Source organism: Phaeoacremonium minimum (assembly GCF_000392275.1).
Source record: "Phaeoacremonium minimum UCRPA7 unplaced genomic scaffold PA7_03_scaffold_330, whole genome shotgun sequence".
Classification (NCBI taxonomy): domain Eukaryota; kingdom Fungi; phylum Ascomycota; class Sordariomycetes; order Togniniales; family Togniniaceae; genus Phaeoacremonium; species Phaeoacremonium minimum.
Window position 1 is genome coordinate 315,474 of NW_006921234.1, and position 25,614 is coordinate 341,087.

Below are 25,614 nucleotides of genomic sequence, written 5' to 3' on the forward strand. Positions count from 1 at the left end.
TGGTCAGCAGTAGGCACTGCTGCCCTGTTTCACTACCCATGCAGGCAATGACTAAAAAAGAAGCCGTGAATTCAATCAACTTCGTCTCACAGCGAGAGATAGTCTTGGCACATCCTGTCTTGTGGTTTACTAGGTTCACATTCATGCACATGACCAACGAGCTCTTGCGCCTTTCTCTCTCGAGAACCATACACATATTGAGCAGATCAATCGAGTTTCATCTCAACAAGCTGGGATGCAGGAAGATATCTGGGTTTCTATAATGCTTGCTAGACAACATGGGCTTACATGTCGAAACCGTTCAAAGATATTCTTAGGAGCATCGAAGAGCGGATCTCCTCTGCTCGAGCCAAGAGTTCTTGTGCATCCCAGTTTGCCCAGACGAATTTACCCTTCAGAAAAGCCGCCTCTTCCGACGTAAGCCATACCAGAAAGTGGGCAGGCAACTCCACTGCATATCATTAGCTTCTACTTTTCGTGGGCTCTAGGCATGAGGGTCGAAGACAATACCTGTATCAGGCGCGACAGTAATTTTTGGGTTTATCTCTGTGGCGATAATGCCCGGATGAATGGTTGCAACATGAATGCCTGGATTCTCAAAGGCGAAGTAGTCAAAGACTTTCACAGCTGCAAGTTTTGCAGCTGCGTAAGCCACCATTCCTGGGACCTCTGGCTGAGGTTGCCAATGGCCGATACTACTCCCAACATTGAAAACTTTGGCGCCAGGGGATGCCAATGGAAGGAATGCCTGGAGGGAATTCAATGGGCCGAGAACATTTGTTGCAAGGCTTGATTGAAACTGGCCTTGGTCGTAAGTAGAGACCGGACCCTCTTCCGGAAGCACTCCCGCGTTAGAGACGAAAATGTCAATCTTGCCGACCTTGTTGACAATATTCGTCAATGCTGACTCAATGGACCCACGGTCTGTGACATCTCCAGTTTCGAAGAGAACCTGAGTCGAATGGCCAGCAGCACCGATTGCATCTCCCGTAGCTCTGAGACGGTCTAGTCTGCGGCCAACAACGGCCACGGAGCGGGCACCGGCTTCAGAGAAAGCGATGGCAATAGCCTTTCCGATGCCTGTGCCCCCGCCGGTGATAACAACATTCTTTCCAGCCGCAGAAAGCTCGGGTCTCGTGGGCGAAATGAACGGGTAAGGCTCGCTGTGCGAGGTTTTGGTGAAAGAAACTACTTTGGGCAAAGGAACCGAGGCCATAGCGATAGAAAGTCAAGGTATGTAATTTGGTGACTAAAAGGAATAAAGGGGAAAGACGAGTCCAGAGGAAACAAGTTCTGGTTTCGCCATAAGTCGAGGGTTGAGAGCTCTATATACTAGTACGAAGGGGATAGCTTGAGGCCGATTCGTGCTGCAAGATATGCATGATTTGTTCGAAAGTTTTAATTGATTCATAAGCCGTTCCTCGGAGTATGAATGGCAGTCATGGTTGTTTGAGCCTCAAGTGTCGCGATAATCTTCCGCGGAACCCCCTTGTATTTTTTCCTGGTGGAAATGAGACAAGAGATAGCGTAAGGTTTGAGCGACAAGCTACCCATTAATTTATTTGCAGTTCCAGACTTTGTGGTGACTGAAAATGGCATGAACCACAATGAATTTGATATTTTGAAAGATGATTCAAGCCTTATTCCTTTGCGCCAATAAATCGAGAATGATACCGACTGCCAGTCTACGAACCCTCTTGACTCTCGAGATCTTCACATGCTTCGGAAGCAGCTTGCGTCTTGGACAGCAGACTGTAAGGAGGCCGCATGGGTATAACGCAACAGTTCCTCGCACGCGTTTCTTGTTCGCTGAAGTGGTTCGAAAGGGACTTGGTCTATTATGCCTTCCAGGAAGGAGAAACAAAATTCTGCCAAATATCTGTCGTCTTCTACATTCTCATGCCTTGGGTCGAACATGGTGTTGGCCATCAAGCAGATTGAACCTGAAATGTAGGTGCAGGCAGTCATCCTGTATGTTTCATTATCGTTAGTTTTCGTCACAACGTGTAAAAGCCGACGGAATCGAAACTTCCGTTCTCTTACCATATAAACGCGGGGTCTTTCCATTCTATGCTCATGAATAGCCTCATGTACTCGCGCGCCTCGGATACAAGGACATCCCAGCCTTGTGGTAACGGAGGTACTGGCACCACAGTCCCACTTTGAGTAGATACTCGACCAAAAACCTGTAGGTGTTGTAGCCACGCGGACTCCATGATATGGGCTTTGCAGACCCAGGTCCGGCAAGCGAGATGGCTCGCATAGAGTACAGCAAAGGCTCTGCATACATGAGGCTCTGCGATTTGCAATATAGCATTGGGAAGGAATTGTGGAGGCATCCCAGACATCCAGTTGTCGAGCGTATAACGCAGTCGCGCCATACTTTCTAGTCTTTCGTAATTATTCAGAGATTTGGCGCGCGTGGAAAACATAATCTCGTACACCTCAGCCTGGATTCGAGCAAGTTCCACACGAGAAAGGAAAAAGTTGAATCCGGCACTGCCATCAATTCCAGTAATGAGTCCAGCCTCATCCTCGGGCATGGCCAAAGGCCAATCAATGTCAATGTCGATATGGCGCTGAACGGGAGGTTGCTTTGTGCGCATACTGATATCACAGTCAAGGATATATGCTATCCAAAAGACGCGATCTCGCTCCAATTTCTCAGCCGGATTAGTATACTCGCCATCGCAACCTTGTGTATGTAGACCCAATTCATGCGCAAGACGCAGGGTAAGCGCAATCAGCATCGCCGCGGGCTTTAGGTCCAACGTAGCTTGAAATAGCATCACCATTCCAACGAGTAGTTGAACATTTAGAATATCTGGTTTGCCCATTATGACCTCGTGAAGTACTGACTGAGCATTCTTTAAGAAATGGGTCACGTTTCTGTCCGGCTTCGTCTTGTCGGTAGATGTGTGGCGATGGGCTAACGCCAATACTACGTTAATTGCAGCCCAGGTGGCGCAATCTCGATGGTCTATTCGATTCTCGAACCAATTCTGGACACGGTGCCGTAATTTCTCAGGATTGAAGATCGGAAGAACAGAGTTCATCGTCTTCAGATACTTCTCCACTGCGAATGTCACTTCCAGCCGCGGCGGCAGTTCCAAAGCCGCGGCATCAAGTGTTGGTTGGGAAAAGCCCGCGAAGTACAGTCCCGGAAAAGTTGACAAGGCCAATAAATCCGGAGTGCTGGACACTGCCCTTCCCTGTGGCCCACGGCTTTCAAACTTGTCAATCCTCTGCTCAGTTCGCTCTAGGCTTGACTCCAGACGCTCCAACCGAGCTTGCAAGGCATCACGACCCTCATGCTTGGACTCTTGCCTCTTGGCAGGTGCTCTTGCTTTACGGCTCGGAGCTTGGAAAGTGCATGCTGAGCCGTACAGTACGCAATGGGAACAGCGGGGCTTCTGCGCGTCACATCGGATCCTCTTCCGGTAGCAAACATCACACGCCTATCCACGCGCCCCTGTCAGCCGATGAGTTCGCAAGCACTCAACATAGGTAAGCCATTGATTGTGTAGACGAACCTTTCTTGGGAGTCTGTTCTGGACCATCGGTGTCGGTGCGCGTGAATTATCTTGTTGATGTTGTTAATATTCATTGCTCAAAATGTCAGTTTATTGATAGGCAAAGGAGCAAGAGCATACCATTGTAGAGTAGATTGCCACATGTAGCGGAGCTTGGCGTATGTTCCGCGGAACTAGTGCTGACAAATTGTGTCAGTGTAATCTAGTCAAGATGTTAGTCCTAACTAACCTAGATAGTAGATTTCCTCGACACATCTATCAGCCGAGCTAGAAATGTATATGCAACTGGTACAAGAGTAATCTGTCGGGTGTTCTTTGCTTTTGTTTTTAACTTCTCAGCAAAATACCCATGTAACGAGTTGCTGCTGAAGCTATCAGTCCCTCTTATCGTAGCTGCCTACAATTCAATTCAGCTACCTCATAAAATGTGATCTAGACCACTAAGCCACGATATGCCGTAGGGTTTTGACCGGATCCCATTTCCCCTCAAATATATACTTGTTATCAATGAGTTGAAACAACACAAGATCTTGACCGTTGAGTTTTGAAAGATCTTCGCCGCAAAGCTCAACTATCATGTCCTGAAAAACATGACTATATTGATCATTGGTTCCCATGCGTACGGAAAACAAGTGGCCGAGCACACAGGACCATACTAGGAAAGGCCTTAGTGCTTGCATTTTCGATATTTTTGTGGTGTGGCGCTCATCTTTGTTTGGTGCACTCTCTGTGGTTTCTTCAGCTGACACTGGACTGGTGGGTTTCAGATCCTCGTCTGATACCTGCAAATCGCCTATTAGGGCCAAGAGTGTAGCTAGGTGTGTGGCGAGAAGGGAGAGGATTTGAGGATAGCCTCTTCTACTGAATACCACCTCTGCCATTGGTTCGCGCAGAAAGAGTAGTGCGGAGAGGCGTACAGTGGCATCGAGTGACGCCGACATTTCCTGAAGTGTGTTTGGCGTGTCAGATCTGGGCTTCACTTTTAAGGATTGGGTTGTTCCCGGAACCTGCACTGTAGATTCTGGGAACAGCCTTGATGGCTGTAGAAGGAGCTCGTAATTGAGACCCCAGAATGCTTCCGCCAGATGGTGTGGGTGATACGTCGCATTAATAGTTCTGGCGTGCAATACCCCGTGAATGAATATGCCGGTGGATAGCAACGTGTCTCTAGTGGTAGAGAGTAGGTCTGCTGCTATCGCTAGCATTTCTAGTCGCTGATGAAAACTATCAAGCTTTCCATGCGCCAAATGTAGTTCTATCACAGGGTATCTTCTCTGAAACGACAGAATTGGAGATTGCCCTGCGGCTAAGGCCCCTTCAACGTCGGCACTGTTGCGGTATACGAGTGAGCTCCAATCTTGGTAAAAAGGGTCATTGGCGTCCGTGAACTTACAGGTATATCGCGTTACAGCCCATAATGTCGTGCAGATCACGCCATTTGCACCAGTTATTCATTAACGCCTGCAGTCCTAGAACATGTGTTTTCCAATCGTCATGATTTCCACGCAAGGTCTGGATGAGGCAATTAGCGCATGTAATGCAGAGAAACCTTTCTCCTCACTTACTGCAGCCAGTGCCATTTTGCAGATAATCATCGCTGCCTGGTCGCCAAGTAGCAGTGTCCGGTCCTTGGCGGCTAACATCGCGTTGAGAGACTGACATGCCGCAGTGTTAAGGGCGGAGAACGCTGGCGAATTTGTTCTGCCCAGCCGTACATCTTCAAAGAGGCACCCCATCATAAGAGCAGTGGTTAATATAGAGGACGATTTAGGAATCCATAGGTAGCGCTCCATCTCTCTCATGGGGTTCCATGACAGAAGTTTAATCTTGTCAAGGGGGTAGAAGAGCTCTGGCGCTAGATCTAAGCCCGTCTTTAGGTGGCCCGGTGTGGCCTCAGAGAGATGCTTGGGGACTCGATAAGTGGACCAGAGTGGCAACGTGCGCATTTGTTGACAGATACGATTCCATATGCCGAGCTGTCCACAAGCCAGATCCGCGGAGCTTGGCTGGAAACACCATGTCGAGTCTTCCGTTCTGAAGAAGAGCACCTTGGGTTCTTTATGCTCGTCCGCCTCGCCAGAAGTCTCGTGCCCATTTGTAGCAGATACGACATCCTGCTGTTTTGCCCTTGGTGTCCAGACAACCGGATCAACAACGCCATTGTGGACAAATCTAAGTTTAGAGCCGGATGGCTGGGACGCAGTCACATCAGCATGAACGCCAACCGGCGTCGGCGACCTGACGACAAAGGTTGTGCTGCCATGTCTTTGCCGTGAGACACGAACGTCCTGGGGTAGCTTCCGGCGAGGCTTCCGTTCCTTGGCTTTCGAGCTTGGCCGTCGCGAGGATATGCTCGTTTTTGGGTCCATGAATTCTGCCATCAGGTTGAAGCGCTGACCCACTGATAAGCTTTCGACTTCTCGTGTGAAGAGTAACCGATGCGTGAAGCCACAGAGTTGTTATAGTTTAGAGGTAAGACTTATGCTATTGTGATTCGTAGTAACAACGATTGCGAACCAAGGCAGCAACGATCAAGGGAAGCGAATCCTCGCGTTTCCACCGCACTTTGTGGAGCGAGACAATCGAATCATGATCCGGGATTATCTTCTAGTGGTACTCGTTCCTTGGCGGTTGTCAACATGCGTGGCAAGTTTGGATAGGAGTCGTAACTACATATGATATCGAGCTAGGTGTCGTTAATGGCTGGGTGAAGAGACCGAGAATCTTACCTTAGTCAGGAAAAAGCACATCACATCTGAAATACAGAGTACCCACTCTATATACACGGCTTATGGCTGATCTCTGTACTCAATAGGATTGATTAATATGCTGAGATCCTGCCAATATTAGTACGAAGGTAGCCTAGTTTTGTGGAGAGTCGCTAAACTACTTATGACTTAGCAACAAATCCTTGCAGCGAAGATAAAATTACCGTTTTGGGCAAGCGACTGCCAAATCGAGCGATGCACTTGCATATTCCCACTGGGTCGATCTCAACCCAAATACCACCAACTACCGAAATGATAATTACCATTCAGACTGGGAGGCAATATCGGCTGGCCCTAATGGCTGTTTACTTATAATGGACGAGCATTGAACATAAAGAATGCCCTGTTGCGGTTCTACGTACGTTTCTATTATTTGGATTATTTGCTTCACCGGTATTATCAACACTTGGACGGACAGACATTCAACAAGGCGGTATTGAAAATGGAGACAAGAACGCCAGCTGAAGAACAGCCTCAGAAAAGCCATGTCGTGCCATTCTCGACTCAAGCTGCCTCAAGTGTCTCGCCCAGCTCCGGCGACGAGCAAATGCCAGAAAAGACGGACAACGAATATATGCATGGATGGAAGCTATGGCTGATGCTATTTGGGCTATGGATGGGTTCGATGATTATCGCAATCGACCAGACAATGTAAGAGGTTCTTCTTATCTGCAGACTTGTACTACCTTTCGTGTACGAATTGAGCTAGGAGATACCGATACTGAATCCACTCGTGTCATAGTCTCGCCGTCGCGATACCAAAAATCACGACCGAGTTCAATTCGCTTCCCGATGCCGGGTGGTACGCTTCTGGCTACTTGTTACCCATGACAGCATTCCCGACCCTCTTTGGGAAGTTTTACAAATATGTTAATAACAAACATGTCTATCTCGTGAGCATCATCATCTTTGAGATTGGCTCACTTATAGATGCGTTGGCGCCTAATTCATCCGCTTTTATCTTCGGACGCTGTCTTTCGGGTCTGGGCGCAGCCGGGCTGATGCAAGGCGCCTTGCAACTAATCTTTCTCGGCGTCGAGCTTGAGAAGCGGGCTGCGGCTCAAGGTTTCGTGGTCAGTGTTTTTGGGCTTGCAGTCTGCTTCGGTCCACCACTTGGGGGCGCATTCACAGATGGTATAGTAAGTCAGCATGTGTCATATCTACCAATTCCCGCTCATCGTAAACTAATGTATTGTGAACACTATAGGGCTGGCGATGGTGTTTTTGGATCAATCTGCCCGTCGGTGGAGTCGCCTTCTGCCTCATTCTCTTCTTTTTCCAGCCTACGAGGAGCCGAGTTTCGGACGAGGGCATCTCTGTTAGATTAGTTTGGAGTGAAATGGACCCCGTTGGTGCCGTCTTGATCCTGGGCTGGGTAACCGCTCTCTGTAAGTTTACCTATCCACCGGCATATGCAAAACACTAAAACGAATGGACCTAGTGCTTGCGCTACAATGGGGCGGTGTGACCTACGCCTGGAGTTCAGGTACTATAATAGGGCTATTTGTTTGTGTCGCTGTTGTATTCGCCCTTTTTTGCTTATGGCAGACAAAGTTACAGGACAAGGCAATGATCCCACCACGTACCTTATTCTCCCGAACTGTCCTCACATCTTCATCTTTTCTTTTCTTTCAGCACATGACCAACTACGTCTGCACCTACTTTATCCCGTTTTACTTCCAGGCAGTACAGGGCGTGTCTGCTGTGAGAAGTGGTGTTCAATATGTGAGGACATGGAATCAAACTTGCGGGTGGCTATCTGACTGGAGCACAGATTCCAATCATGCTTCCACAAATCATATTCGTGGGACTAACCGGCGCGGTTGTGTCAAAGACAGGTGACTATGTGAGATCGAGTCCCCATTACCTACTCAAAAGCCGTTGAAACCCTCGCGTATGCTTGTCGAGGCTCATGCTAACGACACTGCATAGTGGTCTTGGACCGTTGCGGGTGCAGTTATCTATACGCTGGGGACTGGTCTACTTCTCCGCTTGGACGTGCACACCCCTACCGTGGAATGGGCCGCTTACTTAGTTGTGGCGGGCATCGGCTTGGGAACTGGCATGCAGCTGCCTTTTACCGCCATTCAAGCCTTCCTACCGTATGTCCCGATAACACTAAATCTCGTTCAAGACGCTAACCAAGCTGTACAGTGAGGATCGAGTTCCAGAAGGAAATGGTACATTTACTTGAGCATTTTGAGTTCTTTGATGACGACTAACACAAGTCGTAGCGATCCTATCATTAGCGAGTCAACTTGGACCGTACGTTTACTAGACACAGACCTCTCCTAATGTTACACAAGCTCACCTGTAAACAGCGCAATATCCACTCTCGCGGGCCAAAGTGTCTTCGTAAACACCCTTCTTCATGAGGTGCCGCGCCACACTTCGGCCGTCTCAGGTAAAGACGTTGTTGCTGCAGGTGCTACCAATGTCAGATCATTGACATCAGACCCATCGGTCGTCTTGGCAATCAAACAAAGCTATACAAAGGCAACAATCACGACCCTCATTTTTGGCGTCGCCACAGCGGGTGTTGCTGTGTTCTGTGCAGCGGCAATGGAAAGGAAGAACATCAATGTGATTGCAGAGGAGCGGAGGCTGGCAAAAGCAGACAGGAATGAGGAAGAAAAGGTCGAGTCGATGCCGAAAGAACAAGATCACACAGAATAGACATCCAGTACATTTTGATAGATGGGATGCTGTACTATTGCTAGTGGGCTGAAAGCGTACCTCCCAGATTTAGAACATGTGCACCTTCTTCCACTTTATTCACTCTTCTACTCACTTAGAATACACTTGCTGTAGACCCGATCTCGCGCCTCCAAAGATTCGTTTCGCCTCTCATCTAATCAACTACTTCTATTCTGCCCTTTTCTTGACCCTTGATATCTTATCGGTAGTCATAAAAGCCATTATCAAGCTTGTACGTAGCGTATTATTCATTTGTAGCTAGGCGACTAGAAAAGGAGACGATCCCATCGTTGAGATCCTTATTTTGAACCTTTCATGGCTAGCTCATCTTCCATATTTGAGGTGGTACGTATGCTTCTTTGTGCAGGGGTGCTAAGCTTGCTCTTCTCTGCCTTTTTAGCTATGCCTTGAGATCGTTTCGCCTCTAACGCTGTTGTAGCTTCCACCATAGCTTGCTTCAGAAGTTCATGGTTGTGCATGCAGTTCTCAGCTTTCTCTCGTTCGTAGGAACTCATCGTACTCTTATCGAAAGTTGGCATCATCTTCTCCATCAAGTCGACCATTTCCTGGCCTTTCATGCTGTCCACAGCATACGACGCACCAATGTGTCCCAGCTCGTCGACGAGATTAAACTCTAAATCTCTATAGAATGTTGTGATATGCTTCTTGACACTCTCGATATCAATGGGTTTATTCTTCGAATTGCGTTGACCCTTGAACGTATCCCAAAAACTGTCAGGATGATATACAAAGATCGGCTTGTCGCGCATGATCTGGATCCCAAAATATCGCTTGATGTGAGATTCGTGTTCCTTAATCCTGGCGCTTTTCCCATCTGTTTTGGATGCCTGCGTGCCTAAGCTCTTGCCGTCGATTTCCGAAATGATTTCAGCTCTACACTTTGAAGCTTTGGAGCTCATCGTGCCTGTTACTTGTTGGTGACAGGATATTGGGGCGATTTTGGTCTTGACGCACCTGTAATATGAGAAAGCTACTTTATTAGTAGCCTAGCTTGCGGCGCAATTGACGATACGATGAGGTTCTGTATGTGTTCCTTGCGCTGATCTAGATAATTGTAACGTTGTTGATGCGGAAATCGAACTGTGACCTTCGTTTAATTTAAGAGTGAATTCGTGGAAGGATAAATGTCGGGAAGGCAAGTACGTCAGGCGAATGAAGAAAGCACTTGGTTTTTTCTGGAGGTCGCGCAAGGTTGTGTTTCGTGATGATATCAATGTGGCAACGACGTTTCAATCATTCTAGTGAAATGCCAAGGTACCATCAAGTCTCAATACCTAGGGAGCTTAAGAGTAACATCCGAGGCTCCATCAAGCCTGAGTAGCTTGGGAATATTCCTACGCTATGGATCACTATACAACATCCAAGGTAACAATAATTCTCGGCAGATCGAGGAAAACATAATCAACTGGTATACTTTTGCAAGGTTGTGCATTTGTGATAAGAGAAAAGCAATCAACTGGTCTATAGACATCACATCGCCTATCAATCCTGTAGAATCTCGGAAAATATAGTAAATTGGTCTACACGTAGCGAGTCACTCTGAGAGGTTCATGTATACTAGAGACCAGTTATGAGTAAATAGAGACCTCGGTGACCCGGCTAGCGAGAGATTACCCATCCTCATTTGGAGTTCGCCTCGACACCATATTACCGACGAAAGGCAGAGAACGATCCCTTCTTTAACAAAACAGCCAAGAAAGACGAGATGCTCGATTGTCTCAGGAGGCTTCAACTGGCGACACCTCCTCTAGTTCCTGTCTAGAACAATAATCTGTACATCCTATCCTTATAGCATATGACCACCCCCTTTCTCTGCCGCTTTCAACCTGATGTTCCTGGCATCCGCTTTTTCTATATAGGAATACACTGAGTAACGTATTTTAATAAGTTTTCACGCCGTTGATCGGAAAATGAATCAGCCAAATCGCTTCTCGTATCGGGGGGACTCAGGTTTGCTCATCGCTAAAAAACTATCTCGCAGCACGGTTTTGAGTTTGGCCCAGTGTGATAGGGCTGAGGGAGCATCTTGGCAGTGCAAACTAATCAATCATAACCCCTACGCCGACGACCGTGCAGCATTTATCTCCAACGGACATTGGCCACGCTAGCCAGTCAGGATACGGCGTTAGGCGTCTGCAGGGGTCGTGTAGGTAGGTCATTACTCAGCAACGAGCCAAAGGTGCAGCCTCAATAGCCTATTACCTGAGCAAGCCGGCCACAGTTTGTTCCGTCACACAGCGCACGACAGAGAATGATGTCAGTCGTGCTCAATGCATCTCGTCTGGAGACGACAAGGCTCTCCGTATGCATCCGATCCTTGCTTTCGAAGTATCATTAGCCAAACCTTCTTGGCGTCTGAAGCAGATATAAATCATTCCCGGTCTCCCGTCGCCATGGCTTCAGCTTCACCACTTATCTCCTTACTACCACAGCAAGAAAAGGGAAAGCACAATACATGAGACCCACAATGGCAGCCGGATATCTTCTAGTCACCGGAGCGAACAGCTATGTAGCTGGCCATGTCATAAAGCTAGCTTTGGAAAAGGGATACAAGATCCGGGGAACTGTTCGATCCAAGTCGTCGGGTGACAGGCTTCTTGCCAGCTTCCCAGAGGCCGGAGACAAGCTTATATACGATGTTGTACCAGACATCACGAAGACTGAGTCGTACGACACCAGTTTTGAGGACATCACGGGCGTGGTCCATCTTGCCTCGCCATTCAATTTTCACCCAAATGACATCGCCACGGACCTTCTCGAACCTGCGAGGGCCGGGTCTCTTGCAATTCTTGAGGCAATCAAGAAGTACGGCCCGTCTGTCGAGCGAATTGTGGACATTTCGTCTTTCGCATCAGTGGTTGATACGTCAAAGGGCATGCGCCCGGGATACGTCTACTCGGAGAAAGACTGGAACCCCATGACCTGGGAGGAGGCTACCAAAGCTGATCCTGTCACGGCCTACTGTGCGTCTAAAGCAATTGCTGAGCGGGCCATGTGGGATTGGATGGAGAGACACAAGGACTCTATCAAATTTGCACTGACAACAATTACTCCCCCATGGGTATTTGGCCCATATGTGAGCCAAATCGACAGCGTTGATCACCTGAATGAGTCCTTGAAGCTGCTTTGGAACCTTGTCGGTGCTGAGTCTGTACCACCGACAGACTTCGCTGGTTTCATCGACGTTAGAGACCTGGCCAAGGCTATCATCACTGCCCACGAGACACCTGAAGCTGCAGGGCAAAGGTTCCTAACCGGATCCAAGTTCTCGTACCAGATCGCCGCCGACACTATCAGGAAGGAATTTCCGGAACTTGGTGCAAAGGTACCAGAAGGAAATCCTGGAAGCGGTGAAGTGGAGGATACCTATAAACTGGATGCCAGCAAGGCTAAAAACACACTGGGACTAAAGTTCACTCCGGTGTATACGACAATCAAGGATTCGTTCACACAGATAGTGAAGACATTGTAGAAGATGCAGGTAGCTAATAATAACTACTTCGAAGGTTCGCTCGAGTTATTTGTGGTCCCAAATCATTTTAATCTATCAAAAGCGAGGATGAATATGAGCTAAGCTGGGTTATGAGGCTTGAGAAAGCAATATGCGATCATTTTAGACCGCAAGACTAGATAGATATATGGTTATTTTCCCGCCTAAATGCTGCCGAATCTAGCCGTACGACTTCAGTGAGAGGCTTCAAGACGCTACGATCAAATTGTTTGAGGTGGGATCTCAATTTTCTGCAAGCCATTTGCTCAGCGTTTCTCTCAAATCCTCCTCTTTGGGCAATTCAAGTAGTTCATTTGCGCTCTCTCCTGGCTTCAAGGTATGGCCTTGACTGTCTCCATAGGCGTACACTTTCAGCAATGCAGCAAATCCGGCATAGCCCCCCTGGCCTATCGACTCCTCGCCCTTTCTCTGCATGTCAGGAGTACTTTCCTGGGTGATGTTCCACTTTGTGCCTGTCTCCTCCTCAAGGATTTTTACTACTTCGTTTCGAGTCGGTTGAAATGAGGATATCGAGAGATACTGATTTACCGTCTCTCGTGGATGTTTCAAGATTGAGGCAACAGCTTTTGCAGCAAATGAGACATTTGTGGTCTGGAAAGGCTCGTTTCCAGAGTCATAGATCACGGCACTCTTTGTCTTAGCGTCAAAATCCAAGAAACCGTTCCGAAGGTTCTAGAGTAATTCAGATTAATACTCGACGATCAACGGCCTCTATTAAAGAGTATATCTTACAGAGTCAAAGAAGAATCCGTTCGAGAGAGCCGTCCAGGTAAAGTTCTGGTTCTCTTCTGCTTTCCCTTGGAGGTAACTGATTATCTTGGCCTTACCAGTCATAGCCTTTTTTAGAAAGCTTTTCTCGTCGTGGCCGTATATACTGGTACCAAACTCAGAAGGCATGAATCGCTTGACTCCGACAGCAGAGGCAGCGTCGATCAGGGCTGGCTGAATACCTCCCGCGAAGCTAGTGAGTGTGCAAATGACAGCATCATTGCCAGTCAACGCCTCCTTGAGCGATTCAATGGATTCATAATCGACTTTTTTAGTTGTAACGCCAGATGGAGAGTCGGTTGAAGGGCGCCCCCTTGTCAACACTGTGACTTCGAAACCATCTCCCACAAGCTCCTTGACTATTGCAGACCCAACCGTGCCAGAACCCTGCGAGCCGTATTAGTCGGCGTCAGTCATTTCATAGTTTGCGAAAATCTGCTTGATCCCTACCCCTACCACTGCAACTTTGTTCAATCGAGACATGGCTCTTGCGAATCGTGTGCCGTCGTGTAGAGTGTACCCCGTCTTTGGACTTGGTGTGATACGAATCGCTTTAACTCTTCGTATTTCCTGTGCCCGATGGTCGTCTATTTAAACTACTCAGGTCGAGACAGTTTACTACGTAATTATCGTGTGCCTGGCATACTCGTAGGAAGCGGGGAGAAGGATCACGCGGGATCACTAGCTTCAGCGATGGTATCGCTTAAGCTGGAGTCTGCCTGTGATGAAGCAGCGCTGAGCCGTCCTCGGCGGTGCAATTGCGATCGTGCTGTCGAGCATTTTCAGTGGACTTCGGAGTTACGAGCAGGCCCGTCCCCGGTAGGATGGACAATCGGCTGCCGAAATGGTATCTCGTACACCATCGGCGGACTAACAGGATTGAGATTAGGATTAAGAGGTCCTTTCCGATTTATAAGCAAGCGCGTTTTTGAAGGAGCAAATACCTGAGTAAACCGCCCGCGATATCGAATAACACATTTTGTGGACGATAACTGTTTTTTAAGGCAACCATTTTCTTGTATGAGATATGGAAGCGTCTGTGCCTGGAAAACTTCGAAATTAAATAGTCCCAAATCTTGGGCTCAAATCTCGGTGGCACATGGTGGAACCTGGATGAGGAGCCTCAAAAAAGAGCCGGCCGCGATCGACTTAAAATGGGCTCATAGAAATGAGCGCGTCGGTGAGGATTGGAGGATTAATTGATTGATGTCGCCAGGAACAAGAAATCAGTTTAGACTTCGCGACACGGCCTCTTGCAGCGAGCGTGCATCGGTTTGTGCTATCGCTTGCGTGCACGCCCTCCAGCAGAGTCATTGCGTTGCGACTTCGCGTCAATAGATGTGAGATGAAACAACTTAGAGAGAGTTCAAGACTTGAATCCGCAAGAAGTAGGGGCGCACTGCAATAAGGACAGCAAATAGCAAACTGTTCACGTACAATTGCAAGGACTAAGAGCTGGAGCGGGCGGAGATGCCACCGACATTGCTTCGTGTTTCTGGAGTGGGACTCTGTCTCCACGCCCCCAAGGGTCAAGTGCTAGAGACTGCCTACCTGAGCATGTGGCTCAGACCCTCATGTTTTAGCAGGTAACACGTCCTAGCGGTACAGTACTTGTAGGGCTTGTGAGGACTTAGCGCTACTAAGAAATCTGCATCTATTTAACATGGCGCTTCAATCTTGCGTATAGCCAATCCGGCGATGTGCATCTCAGATTGAAACTGGTGTTTGTTAACGAGGAATAGAGTTCCCCCAAAGACGCGTATATCGCAACAATCAATCGTCGGTGAGGCGCTTATAAATGCTGAATTTGGGTAGTGAGCTGGGTTCCTTGCCGTTCCTTGTCCGTCGGGAACCTGGGGCCCCGCAAAGGGTCTACAATGCCCACCCCGAGACAGGGGCGGCTCCGCCTTGTGGTTTCTCCGGCCTCCTCATTCCACGGCGTTTCCCACCTCCAAGCTTGAATGTTGGAGTAACCCCGGAGCTAGAACCTAAACAGTGAAAATGCCTGTTGCTTGAAAGGAAGACAAACACCTTCCTTGTCTTCGTTCGGCGTGCAGTGAAATCTTCGATGATTGGTACTAAACACTAGGTCCTTGCCGAGGCTATCATAGCGCCTAGAGACACTAGCTGGTGGTGGAGATAAAACCTCAAACATTCCCAGCTTTGCCAGCTTTGCCAGCTTTGCCAGCGTTGCCAGAGTCTCTCACAGCAAAGTTGTGAAAGACCTAGCAACATCAATCGCAGATAGACTCCAGCGATCACATCAGTTTTGTCTTTCGCCGACAAGGGAACGAGCCATGGCTACAACGACTGTCCAGGATCAAAATGCCGTTGAGCAGGGTGTATCTCGAGTACCACCACGTGAAGACTCGAAGATATCATGGCAAGACTTTTGGGATAACAGGCGGGTGCTCGGTTTCTGTAAGCATTGTCTAATCTAGCATCTGTTGATCCACAAGCAGTGCACGTGCTAATGAGATTATACACATAGGCTTGTTGATTTACATGCTTCCAGTCAACTTTGGCTATGAGATCAGTAACGTGGGCCATCTTCTCGGAGTTGATTCCTTTCTGCAGAGATTCGGCAGACAAGTCGGAACCACTTGGGTGATTGCAGCTACCGACCAACAGTTGCTCAATGCCGCCTCTACAATCGGCATATTCGTGTCCGCCTTCTGCACTGGTTATATGTCTGACCTCTTCGGCCGTAAGAAGGTCATCGTTTTTGCCTGCGTTATTTGTGTTGCTGGCATATTGACTCAATACTTCGCTGCCACGGTGCCCCAACTCTTTGGAGGTAAACTGATTAGCTGCTTTGGCTTTGGACTGGGCCATTCCCTCGGTCCAGTCTATGTCGCTGAGCTGGCTCCGGTTAAGCTGCGAGGCTTCTGTTTGGCTCTTGTCGTAAGTTAAACTGTCCTTGGCTATCTGCACGACGCTGATTACTTCCTCTATAGAATACAATGATTATCCTTGGCCAATGGTTGAACTCCCTTGCCGTCTACTCTTCTTCGAAGACCCACCATGGCGACGACATGTCTTGGAGGATTCCAATGATCACTCAAATCATTCCTCCAGCAATTCTCCTTCTCGGCTTACCATTTCTTCCTGAATCGCCGTCATGGCTTATTCTCAAAGGTCGTCACGACGCAGCTGCTAAAGCATTCCGTACCTTCAACGGGCCTAACTTCGATGTTGATGGCGCGATGGCAGTGCTGACTGCAGCTGTTATGACGGAACAAGGACTGGAACGTCAGAACAAGGCGTCGTCTTGGTTGGATTGTTTCAGACAGCCAAACGGCCGCCGTACACTGATTATTTGCATGGTAAGACAATTACTGGACAATTTTGAAACAAAGCGTTTATTAACGACACAATGTGGCATAGGTCTATATCGCACAGCAATTCGTTGGCGTCAACTTTATCACTGGCTACCTGACCTACTATTTCAAGCTGGCTGGGGTTAACAACGCCCTCGGACTCGCTCAGATGGCCTATGCTGTTCAACTGTTTGGAAACATCTGCTCTTGGCCACTTGTTGACAGGCTGGGTCGTCGACCCCTCATCGTTGGCGGAATGAATATTATGACGGCTGCTCTTCTAATTATCGGCGGTATCAGCACGATGAAAGACAATAAAGATGCGTTGAAAGCTACAGTAAGCTTCATGACCATCTGGGGCTTCTTGGTAAGTTTCCGATTCTTGACAATTCTTTTCACCATGCTAATAAGCTGTCGTCAATAGTATCAAGCCACAATTGGTGCCGTAGCGTACGCCGTTGGTGGTGAGACTGCCAGTCCGTCGCACCGTCAGAAGACATACTCGATCAATATCATGAGCGCCACAGCCGTCTCCTGCCTAGTTCTACAGACTATGCCGTACATGATCAACCCCGACAAAGCGAACCTGGGCGGGAAAATCTCCTTCGTTTTCTTCGCACCATCTGTGCCGATGTGCATCTACCTTTACTTCTGTCTACCCGAAATGAAAGGTCGCAATTATGCTGAGATCGAAGAGATGTTCCAGAACAAGGTCCCGGCACGCAAGTTCAAGACTTATGTCTGCCATGGAGCTCAAGAGTTGACAGAGGTGGTGAGGGAGGCTGAGCAGAAGGGCGTTGAGGTTGAAACCCGGGAGGCAGCTTGAGCATTTCAACCGACTATTGACGGGTGATTGTTGTACCTCAATCGTCGTCTTTCAAGTGTTTGTGAAAGTAACATAAAGATGATTTGTTGGATAGAGACATTTCTGCAATCCTACAGATTACTTGAACACGGCTTTTCATCAATTGGTTACATTCAAGTGCATTATGTCAGTGAATGGATGTATGATATGATCTCAGTCTAGTATAAAGATTGTTATAGAGTTAACGTGCATGTAATCTACCTCCTTCAACATCAGGTATCCAAACCCTTCAAGGCATTTTTCAGTTCATTGTCATTGGTCAAAGTTTCGCGTCTTCCTTGTGTAACAGTCAATGCCTCATCACAACAAAATCTTCTGGTCATGAAATTATGATGGAAAGACTCTTGAGATGTTTGATAGTTACGAACTTGTCACGGAGTCTTGTTGTTTCCCTGCCTATTGAGATCGAGTGTGGATTGCTTTTCATTTCAAAAGTTCCGGCTCAAGTCCAAATCATGCGTAACCTAGGAAAAAATATCTCTTTCCTATTCGTTACGAGTTCGCCAAGCCGTCAAGCGAGGCAGATCTAGTTAGATTCTATAATCCTAATTCGACGATAGAAAGATGTTCTACTTTCAGCTGAAACCTGCTATATAAGGAAATATGAGCCTCTTCATGCCTCCTCAGGTAGAATGAACAGAAGTGAGGGGAGAGCTTCAAGACTATTTTGCGGGAAGGTGGTTGCAGGGGTTTCGCCGCGGCGATTTGCGAACGGTGGAGCCTCAACGAATCCGGGGATTTCAATACCCCGCACGAACCCCAAAAGACTCCACATCTCCAACCGATGTCACGAAGCGGGTTAGCAATTGCCACTATTTGGAGGCTGGTCCGCCTTGATATCCAAACGGTCGGGTCAAAAAGGCAATGCGTGGTGTTGGGTCGGGGAAGCATGAGCGCGTGGTTAAGTCACTACGGGTAGTATGCATCTGTCTAATTCTGGTCCACTCCTTCGTGCGGGAGAGTTGGGGAATTAATCTTGCTTTCTAGCTTTGAGTAAAACATCTTGCGACGAAATGGACCAATACGCATTTAAAGAGGGGCTTGGCTCGCCTCTTCTGCTTCATTGACAGGAATGTAGCAAGCCGAGCTCATTGGTTGCCATGTCGTCCATCTTGGAGATTGCCGCTGCCCTATTGCCTCTGCTGCAAGGCGTCAAGTCGTCGTCCTGTGGTGGGCAACCAATCGCGACTGTCAAAAATGGTACATACATAGGCAAGCATGTTGCTTCATATGACCAAGACCTCTTCCTTGGCATTCCCTATGCCCAGCCTCCCGTTGGAGAACTCCGTCTCCAGAATCCACAAAGCCTGAACACAACTTTTCGCACAAAGACAGCAACCGAGTATGCAAACTCTTGTGTGGGATATGGCGTAAGTGATCTTGACAGAAGTTGCCTTTTATACTTCTGAGCTGAGAATCCCGTAGAACAGTGCTGCGTGGCCGTTCACACTTTCCGAAGATTGCCTGACTATCAACGTTGTGAGGCCTTCTGGATATACCAAAGATGCGAAGCTTCCCGTCGGTGTCTTCATTCATGGAGGCGGCTGGACAATGGACTACAGCGCCAATGGCGTCTACAATCTGAGTTTCATTGTAAATGAGTCTGTCAAAATAAGCAAACCAATCATTGCGGTTTCTTTTGACTGTAAGTCTATATTGTAGCTTTCGTTTAACACCTGGTCCTAACCAGCAATCGTAGACAGACTCTCCGCGTGGGGATTCCTTGCCAGTCAGGATGTACTTGATGCTGGTGTTGCAAATCTCGGCTTGAAAGATCAGCGGCTTGCATTGAACTTCATCAAAGAAAACATCGCGGCGTTTGGCGGAGATCCTGAAAAGGTCGTCATCTGGGGCGAAAGCGCTGGGGGAGGCAATGTATGGTACCAGACAACCGCCTATGGTGGAAGAGATGACGGTCTGTTCCGTGGAATCATCGCAGAAAGTGGTGCCGAAGGAACACAACCGAAGAACTTAACCGCGCCGACTGTACGATACAATAACATTACTCGCTTTGTTGGGTGTGATACAGCGGCGGACAAACTTGCGTGCCTGCGATCGGTTCCATTCGAGACTCTTAATTATGCTATCACCAATCTCACCTCAACAAGCTTTTACCCAATCGTCGATGGAGACTTCATTCCAGACTACTCGTCAAATCTTCTCGCAGAGGGCAAATTCACCAAGACACCTCTGCTTGCGGGCACAAATAGCGATGAGGGTACTTTGTTCACAGCCACGCCGGTTGACTCAGATGCGATCATCGCGGCCAACATCAAGTCTTTGGGACCAGATGCCAATACTACTACCATTCTCATGTCGCTATACCCGAACGTCGACTCTCTTGGCCTACCTTCAGCATATCAAACTACTCCAGGCGCATCCGTTGGTAGTCAGTACAAGCGGGCGATTGCTCTCTCTACAGACCAGCTGTTCTTGTCACAGAGAAGATCGAAAACCGATGCTTGGGCAAAGGCTGGAGTGGATACATATGCCTACTTGTTTGATTCTCCTCTGTCAGGACGTGAGTTTTCTAATTATCAGCCAGCCGTATCAATTGTCCCAGCTAAATAACTATTTAGGTCCGGCTTCGTTCGGCACTTCGCATTTCGCCGAGATAGGATACGTTTTCTACAATACTCTTAGCTTAGGATACGCATCAGGACAGAGCCCTCTGGAAAATGCCACCGGGCCGGTATTGGAGCTGGCGAAGCTGGTCTGTCATATGTGGGTCAGCTTCATCCACGACTTGGACCCAAATAACCACGATAGTAAGTGCATTGATTCCTGTAGCAAGTGTTTTTTTGACTGAGTAAGCTAACACAATTTCCAAGTTGCTACCGCTGAGAAGTGGCCGACTTACAATGCTACTGGCGGTTATGGTCAAGTCTTTTATTTCCACCCATCGGGGTCAGCAGCAAAGCCAGACACATTCAGACTTGCGGGGACAACCTTTATCAACAGTGTCAGCAAGGAACAATATGGAAGGTAACTCTACGCTCGCGTATCTTGTGATATTTAGCGCGAAGAATATTAAGCTCCAACACTACGGCACGGCGTATGGCGTACCTAAACCACCACCTGCTCCTGATGAAAGCTCTGCTATGTTCAAGAGAAAAACATATTCTCGCCTGCTTCAAACCTAGCATCCGCTTATTATCTCGATTTTCGAAATGATGACAATGGCCTGGACAACCCTACTGGGCTGTCAACATCAATACTTGCGTAATTACGACATGCGCCGCAAGCTTGTTGCTTTTAGCGCTCCTACGAGGCTTCAGAAGAGGATCCTCCGTACCCATGTCCGCGCCCGATTCCTCTTTAGTGCGTATAAATATCCTTTTTGGGACGGTGTATCTGCTCCCGAGCGGCGTAGAAGATTACATTTTCCTTGATGCCATTGGGTAAGCCGGTTTGATTAGTAGTGTCTCAGATCTAATACAACAAGTAATTCAATAAGTAAAAAGTGAGCATCGTCTTTGATATCTTTTATCTACAAAATCACCAACTCTAGCCAATTTGTCTCAATTTGTCTCCGATCATTCAACGGAGTCCTCGATGTCTAGTATCGCTTCCTATTTGGGAACCCAAGATGGCATTTGGTCAGTGGCGGTCGCGATTACTGTTATTTTATCAACGTTGGGGTTTGTCGGGCTAAAGAGGCTATTGTACCCGACATACGACCCCCGCGAACCTAAAGTACTGAGGCCTAGGATCCCGTTGATCGGACACATCATCTCCTTAGTCAGAGAGTGCGGCGAATTCTACATCAAACTCTAGTAAGTAGAGAGATCGAAGCAAATGATTCCGGGTGCTTCCTAACATGTCGGGGCCTAGCAATGAATCAAAGCTACCAATATGCACACTACCATTGCTCAATCGCAAGATGTATGTCATCAACAAGCACAGCCTCGTCAATGCGGCCATGCGAAGTAAAGACCTTTCCTTTGAGCCGATCACTCTAGAATTTTCAGAGAAGTTTCTGGGATTGAAACATGATACCGTAGTAAAGCTAGGGCAAGGAGACAACATGGAGGAGATGGTGAAGATGCACCACACATACCTAAGCGGCGAGTATCTGTCCAGGATGAACGCCAAAGCATTTGAAGAAATTGGAAGGATTCTTAATGAGGTGAACCCAGGCGACGGGATCATAGTGCCGGACGTGTTTGCTTGGCTTCGTGATCTCATCTTTCGAGGTACAATGCTGGCCGTCTATGGAGAAAACAACCCTATTACTCCAGATGCTTTTGAGTATATCAAGTATGACCATTCCATATTATTTATGTCTCATTCTAACAAGAGTCTCTACAGCGAATATGAAGAGGGGTTGTTGATCATTGCGCTGGATTTGTTTCCCAACATCTTTGCCAGAAAGGCAGTCAAGGCCCGCAGCGAATTTCAGAAGCTGCTGATCTCATATTTTGCCGCTCACTTGGACAAGAATCCGGATGTCTCGAAATTGGTCAGTTACCGCGCAGAAGTAGGCCGCCGCTGCGGTCTCTCAGATGACCAGCTGGGAAGGAATGAACTTGTCATTCCGTGGGTAGGGACGACAAACACCGTTCCAACGCTGTTCTGGTACTTTGTGAACGTGTTCTCCCGGCCCGAATACGTGGAGCGTATAAGGTCCGAAGTGGAACGACTCACAACCATCGAGAAGATTTCCCGGGCCACGATCGCTACTATTGATATGACCAGGCTGGAGAAAGACTGTCCATTCCTCCACGCCTGTTACCAAGAGTCACAGCGTGTCTACAACGATAATACAGGCACTAGGAGGGTAATGAGAGACACGGTCCTGCGAGATATAGATGGAACAGAGTATCTACTGAAGGGGGGCGAGACTGTGCAGTGGTACTCTGGACTTATGCATCACGACAAGATGGTGTGGGGTGCTACGGCCGACGACTTTAATCCCGAAAGATTCATTGCCAAGACTGCAGAAGATGAGAAGAAAAGACGTGGTGCAATGATTCCTTTCGGAGGAGGAAAAACGCTTTGTCCCGGAAGATATTTTGCGCTGGCGGAGCTATACGGTGTCGTAGCCTGTGTAGCACTAGGGTTCGAAGTTGAAGGGGCTCATGTGCCAAAGTCGAACCTGGGAGAGGCAGGACGTGCAATAAGGCTACCTATCTGGGACTTCGCGAGTCGACAGATCAAGGTAAAAAGGAGAAAGGGGTGGGAAAATGTAGAGTGGAAGTTTGCATGTTGATGAAAACAACTTGTGAGCTAGACTTGGGATATACTCTCGTTCTAATCGAGAAAGATTCGTTGTTCGCATATCATGTTAAGAGAACAATATCGAACCGCCCGCTGTTTGCTGCGATGAGACAGCAGGTATGTCAAAGCCCCAACGTTGGCCAATGGAGCCTAAGCTACACAGTTCATATCTAATAGTAGATGATGTATCGTCCATGCTACTATGGCTTTAAATCTAATAGGAAACAGATAACCGAGAGTCTTGTTTTTAGTTTGCGTTAATTTTGTCTCTGTGGGGCGAAAATCACGGCCATTCACATGAAAGACGGACGCATCAATTGCCTTACAAGGCGACGTCACTGTTGTCACCATTTTCATAACTCACCGCCCAGCTGAAGCGGCTCTCGTAAGCTTGAAACAAAAAAGCTCGACGAAGGAGCAGACTGCAGAACGCCACTTGTTATTTGAGCCACTGTGCGCTTCGCAAGATTGTCTTCCCATGCCCGTTGGATCTAGTCTTATCATTGTGGGCTCTCGCGCCGACAGCCCGCCGCCACTTCACTTGCTGCATTTTGTTGGCCGTGTGACGACCAGCAAAGTCAAACAAATAACTCGGTCGACTCAACCTAGATGACCTACAACCAATGCGTCATGGCAACTGGAAAGCTGTCTCAGAGCCTTGAAAATGGATCATAGCCACCATCTCCCGAATCCTTCACTCCGACGATCACGAAGTATCAGAGCTGACGACATTCACTTGAGTTTGCTACTCAATCCGGGCGATAGAATGATTCATCTTATCGGTGCAAACAGTACAAATATACCGCCAAAGCTCTTGGGGGCGAGCGGACAAAATAGTGTGGCTACTACCTTTTTCATTGAAGCTCTGTTAGTTGTCCACAGCACAAGATGTCTCCTGTCGAAGGCTGGGAGTATTTGAACGCCATTTCTACTTCTGTTCTGGAGGTTAAAGACATCAGTTCTCGCACAGAGGTGCCTTGTTTCCCACAGTTTAGCTCTTTGCCTGCGGAGCTCCGCCTGGCCATCTGGGAAAATGCGTTGCCTGGGGCTGCTGTCGTACCTCGAGTTTGGAACAACGATGAGCAGAGGTTCATTCTCTCTAGACGAACACCGGCTGTGCTACAGGCGTGTCGAGAGAGTCGTCACGGGTTGACAAGAAATAAAGCGAAGCATGACCGACCCGGGTTCAAATATCAACTTACTTCGGCACTAGACGGAGTTTACATCAACTGGACGAGAGACTCAATCTGGATATCTAGAGGATGTCAGTTATTGCACGACCACTAACCTAACTAGTATGGACGGGTTCGATGAACTGACCTCTATAGATAATATCAGTGACGCTGAATTTACTGCATATGCGGGCTTACAAAGCTTGGTGATGGACTGGGGACTGAGACCATGCTGGGTCGAAACTTCTGTAGATGAAGGGATAGGGTTTCTTCGACGATTCCCTAAACTGAAAAAGGTGACCCTACTGGTGGAGTTCTCAGAGTACGACTGGCCACAGAATCAGCCCAACAAGAGCATCATACGATGCAAAAAACGAGAAGTGAAGAGGATAGGAACACTGGTGAGGACTTCAGCAAGAAGAATCCAGGGGCAAAATCCAAAATGGAGAGCACCTGAAATACACGTTGTCCATAGAACCAAACACTGGAGTAGGAAAGATGCCCAGGATGCATCCTAGCTAGACAATTATTGGTGGCTACGAGATCTGTACAACGAACGAAGTCAACCGTGCCGTTTTAGATGATTTATTACTAGTTTTAATTGTAGAACACAAAACTGAGTGGTATCTATTAAGGTGAACTGGCTTTGATTTGTCGACACCACTCTCTTCCATGTTGGACCTGCCAGTCGCAAAGCCAGACCTCCATCGCCATGCCAACAAAGCCTGCGATGCAGATGCCACCGCTATCACTGACAGATGTCGCCCCCAGACTGAATTCTCGCTCAGAAGAGGGAATATTCTCCATGATCTCGGCGAAAGTATTGACGTAGACAGCACCACCGAGGAGGCCTTCCCAGAAGATGATTACGAACACAATATATACAGTGGGGATGAAGTAGAGTAAAGCGTGCAGCGTCAACAAGACCAAGTTTGCCACTTGCAAGAACGAGGGTATGTACAGGTGGTGAATGCGGATAAACGGTGTTGACGAGCGGGAGATGAAGACGCCAAGCTGGTAGAGGAACCCATAGAAAGGATAGAACGCGCGGAATTCGGAGAACGGTGACGACTCAAGGGGAAACAGCAGCGTTGGTGACACGCCCTGGTTGATGGTGTATTCGGCGATGTACACCAGTAGTAGAGGCAGCATATAAGGGAAGAACAGAGATCGAGCGCGTTTGAGGTTGGAGACGAAGGACGCCTTGCGATCCTGAGAGTGCGTCGAGTATGCCGTAGAAGCAACGCTTGGCCCAGGAGCCAAGAGACTCGACGATGCAGTGCCTTCTGGGATATCGTCGATCTCGTCTTCTTCCAAGTCTCTTTCCGGTATTGTCTCATAGTCCTTCGCCGAGCCTTGTCGCAGTGGTCCCCGAGGCAGGATGAAGAAGAATGAGATCAGCATGATCACTGGAAGGAACGCAGAGGCCAGGAGACTGCCTTTAACACTGAACCCTAGCCACCCTGTGAGCATCACATACAATCCGGCTCCGGCGAGGCCTGCTCCCCCTGTTCCGCTTCCCCAAGCCGCAAGGCTCATATGCCCGTAATAATGCGTCAAACCCAGGAAGCTTAGCTCACCGCCTCCGCTGCTCAAGCTTGCCAAAACCACTCCCACAAGCTTGACAGAAACGGATTGAGTCGCTGGTGTCAGGGCAATTAACAACATTCCCGCTGACGACAACGCAACAAAGACCAGTATTCGAACAGCGTATGGGACTCGATGGATGAAGTACGGCG

General features: G+C 48.2%; 4 protein-coding genes across 4 annotated transcripts; 3 read left to right on the forward strand and 1 right to left on the reverse strand.

Moving 5' to 3' along the window:
- Positions 1-11,486: 11,486 nt before the first annotated feature.
- UCRPA7_4238 (putative nad dependent epimerase protein) lies at positions 11,487-12,491 on the forward strand (the record flags this gene model as incomplete). Its single annotated transcript, XM_007916742.1, has 1 exon — positions 11,487-12,491. The coding sequence occupies one exon, from the start codon at positions 11,487-11,489 to the stop codon at positions 12,489-12,491; it is 1,005 nt and encodes a 334-aa protein (XP_007914933.1).
- A 4,130-nt stretch (positions 12,492-16,621) lies between these two features.
- On the forward strand, positions 16,622-17,444 carry UCRPA7_4239 (putative maltose permease protein; the record flags this gene model as incomplete). The annotated part of the gene is made up of 3 exons (XM_007916749.1): positions 16,622-16,624; positions 16,686-16,985; positions 17,043-17,444. The coding sequence occupies 3 exons, from the start codon at positions 16,622-16,624 to the stop codon at positions 17,442-17,444; spliced, it is 705 nt and encodes a 234-aa protein (XP_007914940.1).
- A 1,383-nt stretch (positions 17,445-18,827) lies between these two features.
- Positions 18,828-20,472, forward strand: UCRPA7_4240 (putative carboxylesterase family protein; the record flags this gene model as incomplete). Its single annotated transcript, XM_007916735.1, has 6 exons — positions 18,828-18,853; positions 18,914-19,128; positions 19,183-20,004; positions 20,063-20,251; positions 20,315-20,390; positions 20,445-20,472. 6 exons carry the CDS (start codon positions 18,828-18,830, stop codon positions 20,470-20,472), a joined length of 1,356 nt encoding a protein of 451 aa, XP_007914926.1.
- A 4,033-nt stretch (positions 20,473-24,505) lies between these two features.
- Positions 24,506-25,348, reverse strand: UCRPA7_4241 (protein btn-1; the record flags this gene model as incomplete). The annotated part of the gene is made up of 1 exon (XM_007916784.1): positions 24,506-25,348. One exon carries the CDS (start codon positions 25,346-25,348, stop codon positions 24,506-24,508), a length of 843 nt encoding a protein of 280 aa, XP_007914975.1.
- Positions 25,349-25,614: the final 266 nt, after the last annotated feature.